Consider the following 17251-nt stretch of genomic DNA (forward strand, 5'->3'; position numbering starts at 1 on the left):
CTTTCCACGCTTTCCCAACGCTCCCCCTTTGTAACTTTATTTATTTTTGTAAATGAATATTAGTAATTTATGTTTGCATTTATATCAATTAGATTTAAAAAAAATATTTTATTTATTTAATTTTAGAGAGGGAAGGAGAAAGAGAGAGAGAGAAACATCAATGTGCAGTTGCTGGGTGCCGTGGCCTGCAACCTAGGCATGTGCCCTGACTGGGAATAGAACCTGCAACACTTTGGTTTGCAGCCCGTGCTCAATCCACTGAGCTATGCCAGCCAGTGCTTCCTTTAGATTTTTAAAATGTTTAAAGTACAGTAGTCTACAGTTTCATAAATGTTCCCATGTATATGCAAATATATTCAAATTTTATTTCCTACTGCTACATATCTGTGTTTCTTCTCTTTCCCTATATATTTTATTTAAATCAAGGATCTTTTGATTTTATTTCTTTAAAAAGCTATGCTGATTTCATTTATAACAAAAATGAGAAGAAAACAATTGGAAAAGAGTAAGGGGAAAACTGTGTAAACTATGTCATTATATAAACAAGTGCTACTTGCAATTAAAAGAATGAGAATTGTATTAATAAATGCACATTTATAGGGAAGGCAAAAGCAAGGGGGGGAAATTGGGACATTGTTTTATAAGGAAACAATAAAAAGTGGAAAAAATAAAATAAAATATAAAATCTTAAAAATGTGAATTGTATTAATAAATGGATACATTTATAGCAAATAATATAAGTAGGAAAAACAGAATTATGCTTTTTTTGCACAACAAATTACAACTTTGTAAAATCTAATATACATGTTAGAAAAGGTTAAAAGCAAATAATGAATGTTATAATGATAATAGTTTAGTTAGTAATTCATTGGAATGTTCTCACTAGCTACTTCCATTCACTATTACTTAAATTGTTTCCTTTTCTAGGTATTACATGTGAGCCACCCCCAGCCATAGCCCATGGAGATTATTATAGCACCAGTAGAGAGTATTTTCCATATGGAACAGTGGTGACCTATAGCTGCACTGATCAAAGGACAAGGGAAAAGTTTGTCCTTGTGGGTGAGAAGTCAATCTTTTGTACCAGCGAAGACAATCATTCTGGCACCTGGAGTGGCCCTCCGCCTCAGTGCCTCATACCTAATAAATGCACTCCTCCAGAAGTTGAAAATGGAATAAGGGTGTCTGAGAACAAAAGCTTCTTCTCCTTAAATGAAATCGTGAGGTTTAGGTGTGAGCCTGGCTTTTTCATGAGAGGACCCTCCAGCGTGCGATGCCAGGCCCAAAACAGATGGGAGCCAGAGCTGCCCAGCTGCTTCCGGGGTGAGTCTGACTGAGGCTTTGAAGGGGCCTGCAGAGGACCCGAGCTGTAGACCAAGGTATTGGTGTATGTTGTGGGGGGAAGATGCGCGGTGAGCTGCGTGAGTAAAGTTTCTTGAGATCAGGCATGAAATTAAGTCTATGTGTGTGTTTCTGTGCACGTAAGTGTATGTGTGTTCAAGCTGAGAAATAGAGCTGAATATGGGCATGGAATGTGAAGTTTCCTTAGGATTCTTATGAACAGAAGTTCTCTGCATGTGTCCCTATATCCATTCTTCATCATTTACCAGTTACTCTTGAGTACAGTAGTAAGTGATTTCTCTGTTTCAGCACAATAATGTAAGCTGAAAACAATAGCATGTCCTAGTTACCATTCTTTGCATGATTTACAGAGAAAATTGAATCTTAGGTAAGAAAACTTTCCAAGATTAAACAGATACTAAGTCATAGACTAAAGACAAAAATTCAAGTTTGCCTGACTCCAGAACTATGGAAATCAAAAGCCACTCTAGATATTTCAAGGAGTAGGGGATTATTGGAATGGCAGGAAGAGCAAAAGGAGGAAGGCTGTTTGCACAGTGCAGGAAGCTGCCCTTACTCCTGGACTAGTGCACGTGCACCTGCACTGACTGCTGGAACTGTCACTGAGGAGCTTCTCCTCCGAAGCGGATGTGGCTTCCAGGATGCAGCTGAGGTGCCTAGAACCAAAGCCACTGCATTGCTGGAAGTGATGTTGCCACTGCCCAGCAAGGACCACCAATGCTGCTACTTCCTGAGCCTCCTCTAGAAGAATAATGGCCTATTGTCTTCCTGCCTTTTAATTCACTGTATATTCCACCAGTTGACAAAGTCTAACCACAACCCAGCTGTCAAGGAAGATAAGCAACTGTAGTTTGCAGGCTTCCAGTCTAGCAAAAGAGAATGCAGAGAGTGTGAGGCAGGGAGTTCACAGAAATGCAATCAACAGAGCATTTGAGTATGGAGTCACTGTGCTTTTGTCAATCAAGAGAGGGAAGGGGTTAATGAGCCCTGAACATGGGATTTAGAGCCTCAGAATATTTCCAAAGTCATTTATTCTAGCCTGAGCCCCTATTTCTTGTTTGAAAAAGCTGAAGTCCAGAGAGGGGAACTGACCTTCTCTAAGCCAAAATGAAATGATTTTTCATTTCACTACAGTTTCCTATAATTTGAGACTCAAGTGCACTCAGATTGAGTTAAAACAAACTGCTTGAAGAGACAGTCAGAGACTCAGTTACAATCTGCTGTATCCAATATGCACTCTCATTAAGAGGGCTATACTTTTTCTAGAAGATTTTGTTCAGTGGTTGCCCATCCTTTTGTTGGCATGAAATGAGTGGTTAAGTGAGACCTGGCCATATGGACTATAGAGAAGAGTCTCAGAGTTCTCCAAGCCATTTCAGGAGGCCACCAAAAGAGGAGTTGCAAGGGGATGAGAAAAGATGTGAGTCTTCTTTGTTGTACCAGATGTGATCAGTGATTGGCAAATCTGCTAGATAAGACTTGGACACAAGCATTCTTTATCACCAAAAAGTAAAAATTGGTGATGCTTTTCTAGAAGATAGTATGAAGATTAAAAAAATCTTTCAAGCCCTGGTGAGGTAGCTCTGTTCTGTATAGTGTCATCCCCATACATCAGGGTTGCAGGTTCAATGCCCCATCAGGGCACACACAAGATGTAACCAATGAGTGCATCAGTGGGTGGAATAACAAACCGATGTGCCTCTCTCTCTCATTGCCATTAATAAGATAAGGGTATTAGTCAGCCAGATTTTAAAAAAAATATATATGGACTTAGAGTATATTTCTGTTGTTCAGATTACTACTGAGAAAAAGGAATTTTCATAAAATTAACAGCACTTGGGTCTCTTTCCCCAGTATGTCAGCCACCTCCAGAAATCCTGCATGGTAAGTGCACCCTAAGTGACAAGGCCAGCTTTTCCCCTGGGCAGGAAGTGTTCTACAGCTGTGAGCCTGGTTATGACCTCAGAGTGGCTTCCTCTCTGCGCTGTACACCCCAGGGGGACTGGAGCCCCCAGTGCCCAGATGTGTGGGTGTGTACACGCTCTTGTCTGGTTTGAATTTTTTTTAAAGAGTTTATCACCACCAAGCCATTATTGTTTTTTAATATATTTTTTAATGGAGACATTCTTTTTTTATTTTATTTATTTATTTTTTAGAGAGGGAAAGGAGAGAGAAAGAGAGAGAGAGAGAAACATCAATGTATGGTTGCTGGGGGCTGTGGCCTGCAACCCAGGCATGTGCCCTGACTAGGAATCAAACCTGGGACACTTGGTTTGAAGCTTTTAGCCTGGGGCTTTATTCTCCACCTGCCTGTGTCATCCCTGTTTTCCTTTTTCTCCAGTGAAATCATGTGCCGACTTCCTGGACCAACTTCCTAATGGCCGCGTGCTCCTTCCACTTAATCTCGAGCTGGGGGCAAAAGTGTCCTTCATTTGTGATGAGGGGTGAGTGTGAGCTTGCCAGGCCTTCTGGAGATGGAAATAGGACTTAGAAGTTCATTCAAAAGGGGAGGTTTTGGTGTGGCTAAAAAAAGAAAAACCTCAGGAACATTAAATTTTGGAAGTGTGTAAGAAAAGTAAGACTAAGAAAGAGGTGGAACTAATAATATGGGATATGAAGGAAAAATTGGGACATATATTAAAGAGCATGTATAAAGACAATATAATGAGTGGTTATGAATACATATGTTATACATTGTTTGAAAAAAAAACATATTTTCCAAGCAGAGAAGAATCAAAGTTTTGGAGAGTCCCAAGAAAAGATTGATATGTAACAAAAAGCTTATTAAAATAACTAAGATTATTTAAGAATTATTTCAGGTATTTCTTTGAAAATCAAAAGTGAAATTTATAATATAAGCAATATATGCAAAGTATACTTAATACTCTAAAAGTATAAGAACAGACATTTTAATCCAGTCATATATCTACTGTTTGGTAAGGGGCTCAGGTCTCTGAATTGTGATCATGGTGGCTGATGTGATGTTTTAGGTAAGGTCATTAACTTGTGTGAATCTGGTGCTCTTCAGTGTACTCATCTCAGCATGGGAAGGATATAGTGTGAGCAGTGAAAGACCTGACTCAGGCTGTTCCAAAGAATCCTGGCAGGCACTCAGTGCCAGTACCCAATAAGATTTAGGAGCCACCATGGTCCCACGTAACATTTAGAATTTTGGACAGTTTCATACAAAGTAATTTCCGATCTCCTTTCCTTTTAGCCTAGAGTTTTCAAACCTACTCTCCAGTGGCTCATCGTGCTGTTGTGAGCCTCCCTCACAGTCATCACAGATGTAGAGACAAAAGAACAGGCTTTGTTCTCTTTGCAGATATTCTCTGTTTTTTGGGTTTTTTTCAGTCCAACCTGGGAGCTGTTTTAGTTGTTCTCTCATTATCAGAATTAGGCAGCCATTGCATTAGAAGACTGAGTTTTCCATCAGAGCAATGAGTACATTTATCAAGTTTGTCTTGGAACAATCAGCTAGAGAGATTCACTTCTCAGAGTCTGAGTCCAGGATCAAGGAGATGGCTGCTCTGCTATGACTGCCTTCTTCAAGGCTGGGACTCCATGTTATGTGACCAGCTAACAGTGCTTCACTGTTCTCCCCTCCTGGAGGCTGTGATCTGTCCAAATTGGAGTGGCCTCCAAACCTCTGCTGCCTGTTGGTTTCACACGCTAAGATGTTTGGCAAACTGAATGGCGTTTTGGCTAAGCCAGCTCACCTATTCACCACCTCTTTCTTCTTTAGATTCCACCTAAAAGGCAGTTCTGCTAGTCATTGTGTCTTGGCCGGAATGGAAAGCCTTTGGAATAGCAGTGTCCCTGTGTGTGAACGTGAGTAGAAGGAAAAACACTTTCGGCAAATTTCTCCCTTAATCTCGTTAAGATTTTGACCTATGGCCACCCCTGCGTGGTTCTCCTGTGTTTTATTCTGATTTATTGTGAAATAGTTACTGATTGTATATGTATTTACCTGTGATCAGTTTGTTGTGAATGAAGCACTGTGCTGTGCACCATGAGTTTGGGGAAGCACTTGCTCTCTCTCTCTGTCATTTTGAATTCTGTGTTCCATGTGACATACCCTAGTTTCCTTCTAGGTCAAGAGAGATTAAATGACGTGAATCTTTAACAAATTTCTTCCTTCCTTCCTTTCCTTAATCTTTCTTTTCTTCACCCACCAGATTGTAATTCTTCTACAATTGTTCTGCTTATTTTCTAATATATAAACATAAACATTCTTTTTTTTTATTTTAGATGCATATCACAAGTTTTGTTTTCCTTTCTTTTAACAGTTCACTTTCTATGATATTTTTTGTATTACCACTTACCCCCATACACTTTTCTACCACCATCTACATGCCTCTCCTACCCCATCACTACACTGTTGTCCTTTTCCATAGTTCTTTCTTTTATCTCAGTCTTCTACCTCCCAAACCCCATCTCCAGAACTTTCAACCCACTATATCTGTCTCTATTGTAAAAAATTCATTCATTCAAACAACTGTTTCCTGAGCACATACTATGTGTTTGATGTTCTCCTAAGCACTGGTGTTATAGTAAATGTTATGGAAACAATAGATAAGAGCAATTGCAAGAATGAGGGCAAAGTGAAGAGCAACATTACATGGGATATGCAGTTTAAAACTCCTGAAACTCTCAAAAAATGGAACTAAATAAACTATGTTCACAAGTAATAAGTTGATGAAAAAATGAGTCTTCCATGTTCTCCTATTCTTCTCATTTATAATTTGCCCAATATGAGAATAGAACTTGCTTTATCTCTTGATTTTAAAGATTAGAATATATGTAGCAATCAAATTTTACTACAATGTTTTTATTACTAGATATCTACTCAGACATAAAAATGTACTTCTTATAGTAAAGCTTATAAGAACATAACTTATATGTACGTCTGCTACCCATGAAACACAATATTTCTTGATGAGACATAATAAGTGGCTGCCTAAATTTGACATGTATTAAAGCTCAGTTACTGATTAAACTATCTTTCTTATTTTACATGACCTTTCCAAGTTGAAGTAGCTTCTTCCAAACCCTCAGCCTAGTTACAAACAACAATACGAAAAGAGAATGGGACTGTTTTAAACAGAAAAACATCAACTACAAAGAAGTAATGATCTGAAGCCTTGTCAAAAGTAAAGAAGAAAATTAAATTACAAATAGATCCATATATTTTAAAAAGAAAACAATTAAATTGCTGAGAATTACCACAATGACCAAGATGCTCCAATTCATTGTGTCAGCACGCTGTCATAATCAGGATTGATGGCCAGATTAAATAAATGCTGAAGGAAGAGTTACATATCTTTAAGCTGATTAGTACACATGGATACATTGCAGAAATATTTGTCAAGAATGTAAGCTCCTTGGAGGACAACAACTTTACATGTGCTGTATCCCAGAGCACTGATGAGTGGCTGGCACAGAATAAATGCTGAAGTAATATTTATTAAGTAGTTGAATGAGTTACCTTAGTAAGGGATATTTTTCTTCTAAAGATTTTTTAATAAAGTTAAAATATTTCTAAAGTATATTTTCTAGCAAAATGTTTGAAATTAATTTAACAGTATAAAGTTTTATTATCAAGAAGATTTAACTGTTAGGGAGATTCAAGATAAGCCCACTTCTTTCGTACTTTTTCCATGAAAAACAACATTGAGAACTTATTTCATTTAGCTCATCTCATCAAAGGCTTTAACCAAAGATGTACTGTCATAATGTGTTTTAGGTAGCACCAAGTCTAACAACCTATGACTATGGAATGCCTCTGGGAAACTCACAGCCTTTGCCTTCTTTCCAGAAATTGTATGTCCAAATCCACCAGATATCCATAATGGAAGACACACAGGAAAACCTCTGGAAATCTTTCCTTATGGAAAAGAAGTAACTTACACATGTGACCCCCACACAGACAGAGGGACGACCTTCATTCTCACTGGGGAGAGCACCATACGCTGCACAAGTGACAGTCAAGGGAATGGGATTTGGAGTGGCCCTGCCCCTCGCTGTGGACATCCAGGTTAGTGCACACTACCCCACATCCTAAATGGTTCCAGAATACCTAAGGCAGAACTTCCAAAATTTGGGGAGTGTGCAACACTTTTAATTGCTCTGTAGACAAACACCACAGATGCTTTCAGCCAGTTTGGCCTAGGTTGTAAATTAAAATAATGCTTCTTTGGTTCTTTGCCTCCAGTCATTGTAGTCATTGAATTCTTTTCACTGCAGTAAAAGGGAAGTGAACAGGAATATGAACCCAAAAGAAAATGCAAAATAAAGAAAGTGTGTATATCTAAGGTCTGGAGAATGTTTCTGAAGACATCCAACCACTCTAAGACACCCATCTTCAGGACATGAAAGACAGAAAGGAGAAAGTGAATTGTAGAAGGGACCCTAGTCTTCACCTTACTTACTGACAACTGAGAAACTCTGAGAGAAAAGAACCATCCTAAAAGGAAAAGGACCAAGGTCTAGTCTCCCAGAATCATTTTTGCCTCCACTGTCCTCCTCCATCACCATGGCTTTAATGCCAGGTGCACTTAAGAGCCTGTTTATCAATGTAGAGACCTAGTCCATACTCACTGAATCTATAGTGAGAGACAGTCTTCCCTTAAGTTCTGTGATTTTCTGTTTCATCAGAACCCTATCTGAGATGGCAACCCTTGTGTTATCATCTAGATTATTAGACTGGAGACATCTTCATGTGTGATTTGTCCTTAGGGGTAAATTTCAATCATACTGGGGACTCCCTAAACTGGAAGTTAAGAGAACTAATATTTGGCTTTAAGATAAAAGTCAAAAGGTGATATAAATAAACTAATATCCCATGGAAAATATTAAAAATAACTCAATATTTATAGAGAGAGAAATTATTGAGTAATCTCAAGAGGTGAGAAATTGCTTGATGATCTTCCAAATGAAAATACTGTGGGTGCAGAATTGGCTATGGTATAACCATTTCTATGTGAAGGAATAATTGGAAGAGAGGTGGAGGACAGCTGAAAGAAAAACTAAAAGAGAAGGTATTGTCAAAACCAAGTGGAAATGATTTCTATTTTTCCAAGCATGTGTACTTTATTGGACTCACATTTTGAATCCGAAGTGAGCCTAGAGCTAATAGGCCATAGGAGCTTGGAGCTAAAGCTAGAATTTAATTCAATATACACCTCCAACAATGTCTTCTTGTAATGGTAAGTACAGTATGTTAGTTTGTTTTATTTTAAGGAGATGCTATCAGTTCCTCTTGTGTCAAAATGGCTTGCTTAGGAACCAGACCTACAGAACTGGTGGCTGCTTCCTAGTGTCAAGAAATACCTTGAGTTCTCCATTCATGCTTGAGAGGCCCCCATGGGGGACTTGATCCACTAAAGGACAGGGAAACCAGACAGGATGGTGGAACCTGGGCAGGAGAGCCCTTTCCCAGAAAAAAATGTGGAAAAGAATTGAAGCTGTCTTTTACAGTAAATTATATGAGCAAAGCGACCAAAGAGTGGAATACCCTTTCAGAAAGTATACTTTCTAAAGGGCCTGTGCTAATAATGGAACTTCCCCTCCCAAGGCTATGTGGAAATTATCTCTCCAGGACTAAAAGTTTCTTTTGCTCTGACACTGAATCTCACGGGAGAGAGAAATAAGGTCCCTGGGTATCTTTATGTTAAATGTGATGTTCTTGATATTTTGTTTCCTAGGTTACTGTAATGCCCCAGGTCATTTTCAGTTTGCTAAGCTGAAAACGCAAACCAATGAATCTGAGTTTCCTGTTGGGACATCACTAAAGTATGAATGCCTCCCTGGGTACTATAGGAAGTCCTTCTCTATCAGTTGTCTAGACAACCTGGAGTGGTCAAGTGCCAAGGATGTCTGTCGACGTGAGTAAACCTTGCATTGGAGCTTTTCCATGTCTGTCAAATTATCCATAGGATCTTTGGATATCTAAGTTTTCCACGTTTAGAGACAAGAAAACTTTGCTTCTCACAAGTGTCCACATGGGTGGATGTAAGAGTCAGTGTTGTAGATCATCCCTAACTATTAGTTGACACATTTGCTTCTGACAATTTTCCAAGAAATATTTGCAGGAAAAGCAACATCTTTTACAGGAAAAAATAAAGAAGATAAATTGTTTGAATAACCAGGTAGGAAGAAACTACCATGCAATAAAGCCATAATTAACCTTTACATTTTGATGACAAATTTCAGGAGAGATAAGACAGGTCTAGATGGGAGGTCTGTCTTAATGTGGTGTCTAGTAGGCAGCCCAACTCAGTTGGGTAAGTCAAAAATATGTGGAACCTTCAGAATTGCATGTACTTTTTGGAAAGCTACACAGTGAGGTTGGGACCTCATGTACTACAAAAGTTCGGATTACTCTACCTGGCTCCAAAATCTGTTTCTTGCCACAGGTAAAGTATGCAGAACTCCTCCAGATCCAGTGAATGGAATGGTACACGTAGACACAGACACCCAGTTTGGATCCAGAATTAAGTATACTTGTAATACAGGGTAAGTTGGCCATAACACCTCTTGATTCAAGATTTGCAGAATGGCAATACTACCGTTTAGTCACACCACAGTAGGAAGGGGACTAGACTATAACCATCTGCTGCTTAAAAGCCTGACTTAGGTGTTTCAGTTTCTGATTGAAATGAACAAAGGTATGATAAGATAAAGGGGGAAATGTGTAATCTTTCTGGAAAACAGGACAGTGCATACAACAAAAGCGAGGTCCTCACCATGTGCAAAGGAAGAAAATGTGGGGAGAGCACAGCCAAACCATACAAAGAGCCCTAACTGAGAGTGCACATTGCTGGAACAAAGGGAAGGCCATGGAGCATTGTGTGAGAAAACAAATCTTAAAGGTAAATGCACTATTAGTTTGCTAGGGCTGCCATAACAAAGTACCAGAAACTGGGTGTCTGAGAACAACAGGAATGTATTCTCAGGCAGTTTTGGAGTCCAGAAGTTCAAAATTAAGGTGCTGGCACACCATGATCCCTTCAAAGCCTCAGAGGGAGGTTCTCTCCTTACTTCTGCCAGCTACTGGTAGCCTCAGTCCTTCCTTGGCATGTGGCTGCATCACACCCACTTCTGCCTCTGTCTTCCCATGGCCGACTTCCTTTTGCATCTGTGTCTCCCCCTCCCTCCTGTGGCACACAGCATTTCTCCTCTCTGTATGGCTCTATGTCCAAAGTTCTATCTTTATAAAGATGCCATTCCTATTGGATTAGGGCTACCCTAATGGCCTCATATAGACTTGATTACATCTTCAAAGACCTTACTTCCAAATGAGGTCACATTCATGGGGACTGGGGTTTAGGACTTTAACATACCTTTTTGAAGAACACTATACAGCCCTGTAAAAGGGCCCATGTGAAAATGTCCAACATAAAATCTGTACTCGGTGGTTGTCATGCCCTTGGTGGTTACCCTTGCTCAGCACACAGTGGACTCTTGACTACAGCAGCTGAGCCCATTAGAGAATCTGGGCTACATTTGTGCCACAGTTGGCACTGGAGAGGCATTTATGGTCCTCAGCAAACGTAAGTGCCACCCAAGGCCTAGAAGACCAGAGTACATGTAATCTGACAAAGTAAAATTAGAGTAAATCTAAACAATTTCTTTCTCTGAGCACTTTTAAGTACAGTCTCCAAATACTCTGACTGTTCCCTCTTCATCTTGCATTACTGAGTGAGGTGAACCTGTCTATGGTATGAAACAGGAAACCATTAAGCTCATGACAAATCCCAGAAAAAATGTAAACAGACCAATTTGAAGAATCAGTATTTCTTCTTACAAAACATAGTTACTTCCAAGAGATCAGGAAGACTTTTAGAAAAATGTCTGGTTTGTGTATATTTTTAATTTTAATTTTACTGTTGACACTGTTACAATATTCCAGCTCCACACTTTTGCCCACCTCCACTGAGACCATGGCCCATCTTCCCCCTGGCCATCACCACACTGTTGGCTGTATCTGTAGGTTCTGCAACTATGTTCTTTGACATTTCCCTTCACGTTCTCTTATCCAGTCCCCATCCCCTCCCCTCTGACAGCTATCAGTCTGTTCCATGGATCCATGCCTGTGCATCTATTTTGTTCATGAGTTTCTTTTGCTCATTAGACTCTACATATAAATGAAAAAAACATGGTATTTTTCTCTCTTTGATGGGCTTATTTTACTTAGCATGATTACTTCTACCCTTGAAAATTTCAAGGGCCATCTGTGTGTCTTCTTTGGAAAAGTGTCTATTGAGGTCCTTCAACCATTTTTTTCTCATATTTTGTATTTGTTACACTTTTCTTGTTGTTCCAGTACAGTTGTCTCCATTTTCACCCTACCATGCCACCCTGCCCCACCCAGCCACACTTCACATCCTCAAACCTACTCCCTTTGGCTTGGTCCATGTGTCCTTTTTACATGTTTTTGAAGGCCCTTCCCCTATTATCCCTCTCCCCTGTCCTCTCTGGTTACTGTCAGTTTGTTCTTGATTTCATTGTCTCTGATTGTATTTTGCCTGCTTCTTTGTTTTGTTGGTTAGGTTGCACTTATAGGTGAGGTCATATGGTATTTCTCTTTCACTGACCGGCTTATTTCACTTAGCATAATGTTTGCCAGTTCCATCAGTGCTGTCCCAAAGAGTAGGAGCTCCTTTCTTTCTGCTGCATAGTATTCCTGTGTGTAAATATACCACAGGTTTTTTTATCCTCTCATTTACTGATGGGCACTTAGGTTGCTTCCAGTACTTGGCTATTGTAAATTGTGCTGCTAGGAACACTGGGGTGCATAGGTTCTTTTGGATTGATGGTTCAGGATCCTCAGAGTATAACCCCAACAGTGGTACTGCTGGGTCAAAAGGCAGTTCCATTTTTAGTTTTCTGAGGAAGTTCCATACTGTTTTCCACAGTGGCTGCACCAGCCTGCATCCCTACTAACAGTGCACTAGGGTTTCCTTTTCTCCACAACTTCACCAGCCCTTGTTGTTTGTTGATTTGCTTATGATGGCCATTCTGACCAATTTGAAGTGGTATCTCACTGTGGTTTAAATGTGCATTTCTCTGATGGCTAGTGATGCTGAGCATCCTTTGATATGTCTCTGGGCCCTCTGTACATCTTCTTTGGAGAAGTGTCTGTTCAGGTCCTTTGCCCATTTCATAATTGGATTATTTTTCCTCCTGAAATGGAGTCATGTGAGTTCTTTATATATTTTGGAGATCAAACCCTTGTCTGCGGTATCATTTGCAAATATGTTTTCCCATTGAGTTAGTTCTCTTTTCATTTGCATGCTGTTTTCTTTAGCTGTGCAGAAGCTCTTAATTTTGATGAGATTCCTTTTTTTTTATTCTTTCCCTTATGCCTCTTCCTGTAGGGGACATATAGGTGAAACTATTGCTGAATAGAATGCCTGAGATTTCCCTGCCTATCTTTATCTTCCAAGACATCGATGGTGTCACAACTTATTTTTAAGTCTTTTATCCACCTTGAATTTATTTTTATGTATGGTATAAGTTGGTGATCCAGTTTCATTTTTTTGCAGGTAGCTGTCCAGCTCTCCCAACCCCATATGTTGAAGAGGCCCTTTTGACTCCATTTTATGCTCCTTCCCATTTTGTCAAATATTAATTGACCATAGAGACTTCTGTTCATTTATGGGCCCTCTATTCTGTTCCATTGGTGTATGTGTCTGGTCTTAGGCCAGGACCATACTGTTGTGGTTACACTGGCCTTGTAACATTGTTTTATATAGGAGGGATCATAGTGTGTGATCCCTCCTACTGTGTTCTTCTTTCTCAAAATTGCTGCAGCTATTCCACCCACTTTTTCAATTGGATTGTTTGTGTTCCCGGTGTTAATTGTATAAATTATTTATATATATTGGAAATTAACCCCTTATTGGATATATCATTGGTAAATATGGTCTCCCATGGGGTGAGTTCCCTTTTCTTTCTTTTTTTTTTTTATGGTTTCTTTGCTGTGAAGAAGCTTTTTAGTTTGACATACTCCCATTTATTTATTTTTCTTTTGTGCCCTTTACGTTAAGAGACATATCAGCAAACATATTGCTATGTGAGATGTCTGAGATTTTACTGTCTAAGTTTTCTTGCAGAATTTTTATGGTTTTACAACTGACAGGTTTTTTTTTCCATTTTCAGTTTTTCTTGTGCATAGAGTTACTTAGTTGTCTAGTTTCATTTTTCACATGTACCTGTAGAGTTTTCCCAGCAACATTCCTTGAAGAAACTACCTTTACTTCCTTGTATTCTCTTGTATCCTTTGTCAAATATTAATTGTCCATATGGGCATGGGTTGATTCCTAGGCTCCCTGTGCTGTTCCATTGATTACGTGCCTGTTCTTACACCAGTATCAGGTTGTTTTGATTACATGCCCTTGTAGTATAGTTTGCCATCAGACATTGTGATACCTCCAACGTTGTTCTTCTTTGTCAAGACTGCTGAAGCTATTCAGGGTTTTTCTGGTTCCACACACATTTTTGAATTATTTGTTCTAGATCTGTGAAACATGCCATTGATATTTTAGTGGAATTTCACTGAATCTACAGATAGCTTTGGGTAGTATGGACATTTGAATGATGTTAATTTTTCTATCTTACCTATTTGTATCTTTCTCATTTTCTTTCTTCAATGTCCTACAGTTTTCCAAGTACAGTACTCTTACTTCCTTGGTTAAATTTATTCTTAGGTACCTTATTTTACTGTTGCAATAGTAAAGGGGATTGTTTTTGTAGTTTCTCTTTCTGATAGTTCATTATTTGTGCATAAAATTCTCACCAATTTCTGAATATTGGTTTTATATCCTGATATTTTGTCCTATTCATTTATTAGAACCAAGAGCTTTTGGGGGGAATATTTGGGATTTTGTATGTACAGTATTGTGTCATGTGTGAATAATGACCATTGTACTTCCCCCTTTCCAGTTTGGATACCTTTTGTTTTTCCTTTTGGTCTGGTTACTGTGTCAAGGACTTCCAACCGCATATCCTTTTCAGGAATATGTTGAGCAAGAGAATTGAAGGTGGACATCTACTTGTTCCCAATATTAAGGGGTACACTCTCAGTTAGTGTTTCAGTATGATGTTGTCTGTAGGTTGTTCATATACGGCCAGTCCTCATCCTAATGGTCTCTCATTATAGGCAGTGTCTACAACCCTTTTGAAAAGAAGTGGGCATTTCTTCCCCTTCTCAAGGTAGCAGAGGCTGAACTAGCAATGGAGATTGGATTTGACTCCTAATGATGTAGCCACACAGCCTGGCACTTGCCCATCTGATTCCAGACAGAAACCACCCTACAGGAAGACACAAGGACCAGGCCAGCTGAGTGACTCAAAAAGTGATGGGCAGGCACCTGGCTGTGCACTCCAGGTGGGGTGCACTGTCCTCTCTTTCCCAAGCCACATATTGTGGCCACTGTCTGGGTTGCCTCCAAAAGCATCACCACTAAAAAGACAGTCCCTTAAAGTCACTTCTGTGTATAGCCAGCAGATCCCTCCACAGAACCCAGAGATGGCCATGTGGCCCTACCAGCAGTCAGAGTCTGCACTGTGAACTCCCCAGGCTGGTTCTGTAACAATAGGAGGGCTCTTCCCTAGCAGTGTGCCATCTGAATATTTCAGGCAGACAGCATTCCCACTGACTTTTACCACCAATTGCTATGAGGGCTCCCCTTCTTGTCTCTCTTGCCCTTACTTAGGCTGGGTCTCTCTGAATGGGGATGAAACCTCACACTCCTAGGAGGATGGAGTTTTGCAGTCATGTTGTCTCTCTGGCTTTGAGGCCACTGCTGCACGTGAATGCAGGGGCTATCATTTCCTGCATCTCTGCCTGTCTTTCCAGCAGCTATGTGACTTCCTCTGTAAATCCTGGTTTAATATTTCAGGTCAGCTAGAGTTCAGTTGGTTGTTCAGGTTGGCGGCTGTGTAATTTACCTGTAATTTGGTGAGTGCCAAAAGCCAGTCTGTGTAGCTTCCACCTACTCTGAAGCCATCTTGGAATCCATTCCTGTTTATATTTTTAGTAGGATTCAGTTGCATGCTGTTTCTTTCAAGCCCCTTGAAAACTGAGAATGTTTCCACACGGATGAAAAGCACAATTGTCAAACTAAAAATCTATGACAAACACATTGAATGTTGAATAAAATTAGTACAGAAAGTAAGAAAAGAATAACCAAATTCTCTGTGAATTCGGTGAAATAGAATAAAGAAAGAGACCAAAGAGAAGCTATGTGTAAGACAGACAGTATGAGGATTCAAAATACTGGTAAAAAAAGGTACAGAGAAAAATAATAATCCATACCTACCCATCACTAGGGAAACATTCTTATTTCAGGGAAAAAGATTACATTTGGGTGGCAAACACTCATTGCAATATGCCGATAATGTATTATAGAATTGCACACTAGCAACCTATAAATAATATTAACCAATGCCATGCCGATAAATTTATTTTAAATGTGAAAGAAGAAAAATAAAAGAAATTTTAGTGACTGCAATAATTCAGAAGGGAAATTCATAACTATAAACCCTGCAAAAATGTTGATGCACATTGATATAACTGTAATCCTTTCCATCACTAAATTGCAAAAGATAGTGTTTCTAATGAGCCAAGCTATATTCATGTCTATAGCCTCCAAATATACATTCACGAAAAAGTTATGACACATAAGTAGACACAGTAGGAAAAAATCCAGGCCATCCAGAAAAAAATTTTTAAAAACGAAAAATGATGAAGTATAAAAAACTACCAGTGATGTAAAACTTGTAAAATCCAAAAAAGAAAAAAAAACACATAATTTTCAAAAAGCATGGTCAAATATTTGCAACAAAGTTAAGAACCCTAATGGAATGATAGAACTAATTTTTCAAAATTGAAACTCTGCAATGTAATAATTAATTAACAACCTCCAAAGTTGTAAAATGTATCCATAAAACTTGGAAAAAATTGGAGAGAGCAAGAAAAGATATGCTATACTTATATTACATGGGCAATAGGTAAACTATACATATTTTGACCACACTAAAATTGAGAATATAGACCTAAGAACAAATGTTTGTGTAGATATGCCATATGGACACATGAAATGAAATTTCTAATGAAATAAAAATGGGATATTTAACTTTCAATTTATTAGAACACCTAAAATAGTTCACCTTTCTGCTTCATATACAAAATACAATGGCTTGTAAATAGGATCAAGAGCACCACATATAATGATGCTTACAAGAACCATGCCTAAGTTAAAATGACATAGCAGTGCTAATTATATATGCATATTAGGAAAATGCAAAGATTTAAAACTGGCAATAATAATAATATGAGAAAAATACAGAATTTAAGAGGTAAAGTATTGAACAGGTCTACAAAAGGATTGTTTATTTTGGTTCCTTGGTGCAATCCATAATGAAGCCAAAAGTTAAGAAACAGAGTATTGTCATGAGAAATTAAAGATGAAATAGCCCTTGCAATAGTGAGAGGACAGGAAAAGAGAAACAAGAAACCCCAGATCAAACAAGTGGACTTTAGGCTAGTCCCTAGACTTCCCCCAGATCAAACGTTGTCAGATCTGCCTTGTATTCCTGCTGTGAGGAAGCTGATGGGAGGTGGATGGAATAATTTTCACTTTTTACCTTCAGGTTTCATCTCATTGGCCACCCATCTGCCAAATGTATCATCTCAGATAATACTGTCATTTGGGATATGGAGCCACCGCTCTGTGAACGTGAGTTACAATCTCTTCCTATTTGTCCCACCAGTTAATCCTAGCATCGGCCCCCTGGAATTACTAAGAAACAGTCTCATTTCTCTTGGCAATGATGTTCTTCCAGAATTTCAAAAGAGAGTGATCATATGATGAAAAGTGCT

The 17251-nt window shown here is 39.0% G+C and overlaps 1 protein-coding gene across 1 annotated transcript in view; it reads left to right on the forward strand.

The window, feature by feature from the left end:
* The window catches only part of CR1 (complement C3b/C4b receptor 1 (Knops blood group)), a 251622-nt gene that overhangs the window by 24074 nt on the left and 210297 nt on the right, over positions 1-17251 (forward strand). Inside the window, 8 exon segments of the mRNA XM_036014974.1 lie at positions 928-1323; positions 3217-3402; positions 3704-3806; positions 5108-5193; positions 7181-7399; positions 9069-9248; positions 9780-9879; positions 17023-17108. Coding sequence (XP_035870867.1) covers positions 928-1323; positions 3217-3402; positions 3704-3806; positions 5108-5193; positions 7181-7399; positions 9069-9248; positions 9780-9879; positions 17023-17108 — 1356 coding nt within the window.

This window comes from Phyllostomus discolor, chromosome 14 (genome assembly GCF_004126475.2).
Source record: "Phyllostomus discolor isolate MPI-MPIP mPhyDis1 chromosome 14, mPhyDis1.pri.v3, whole genome shotgun sequence".
Taxonomy (NCBI): domain Eukaryota; kingdom Metazoa; phylum Chordata; class Mammalia; order Chiroptera; family Phyllostomidae; genus Phyllostomus; species Phyllostomus discolor.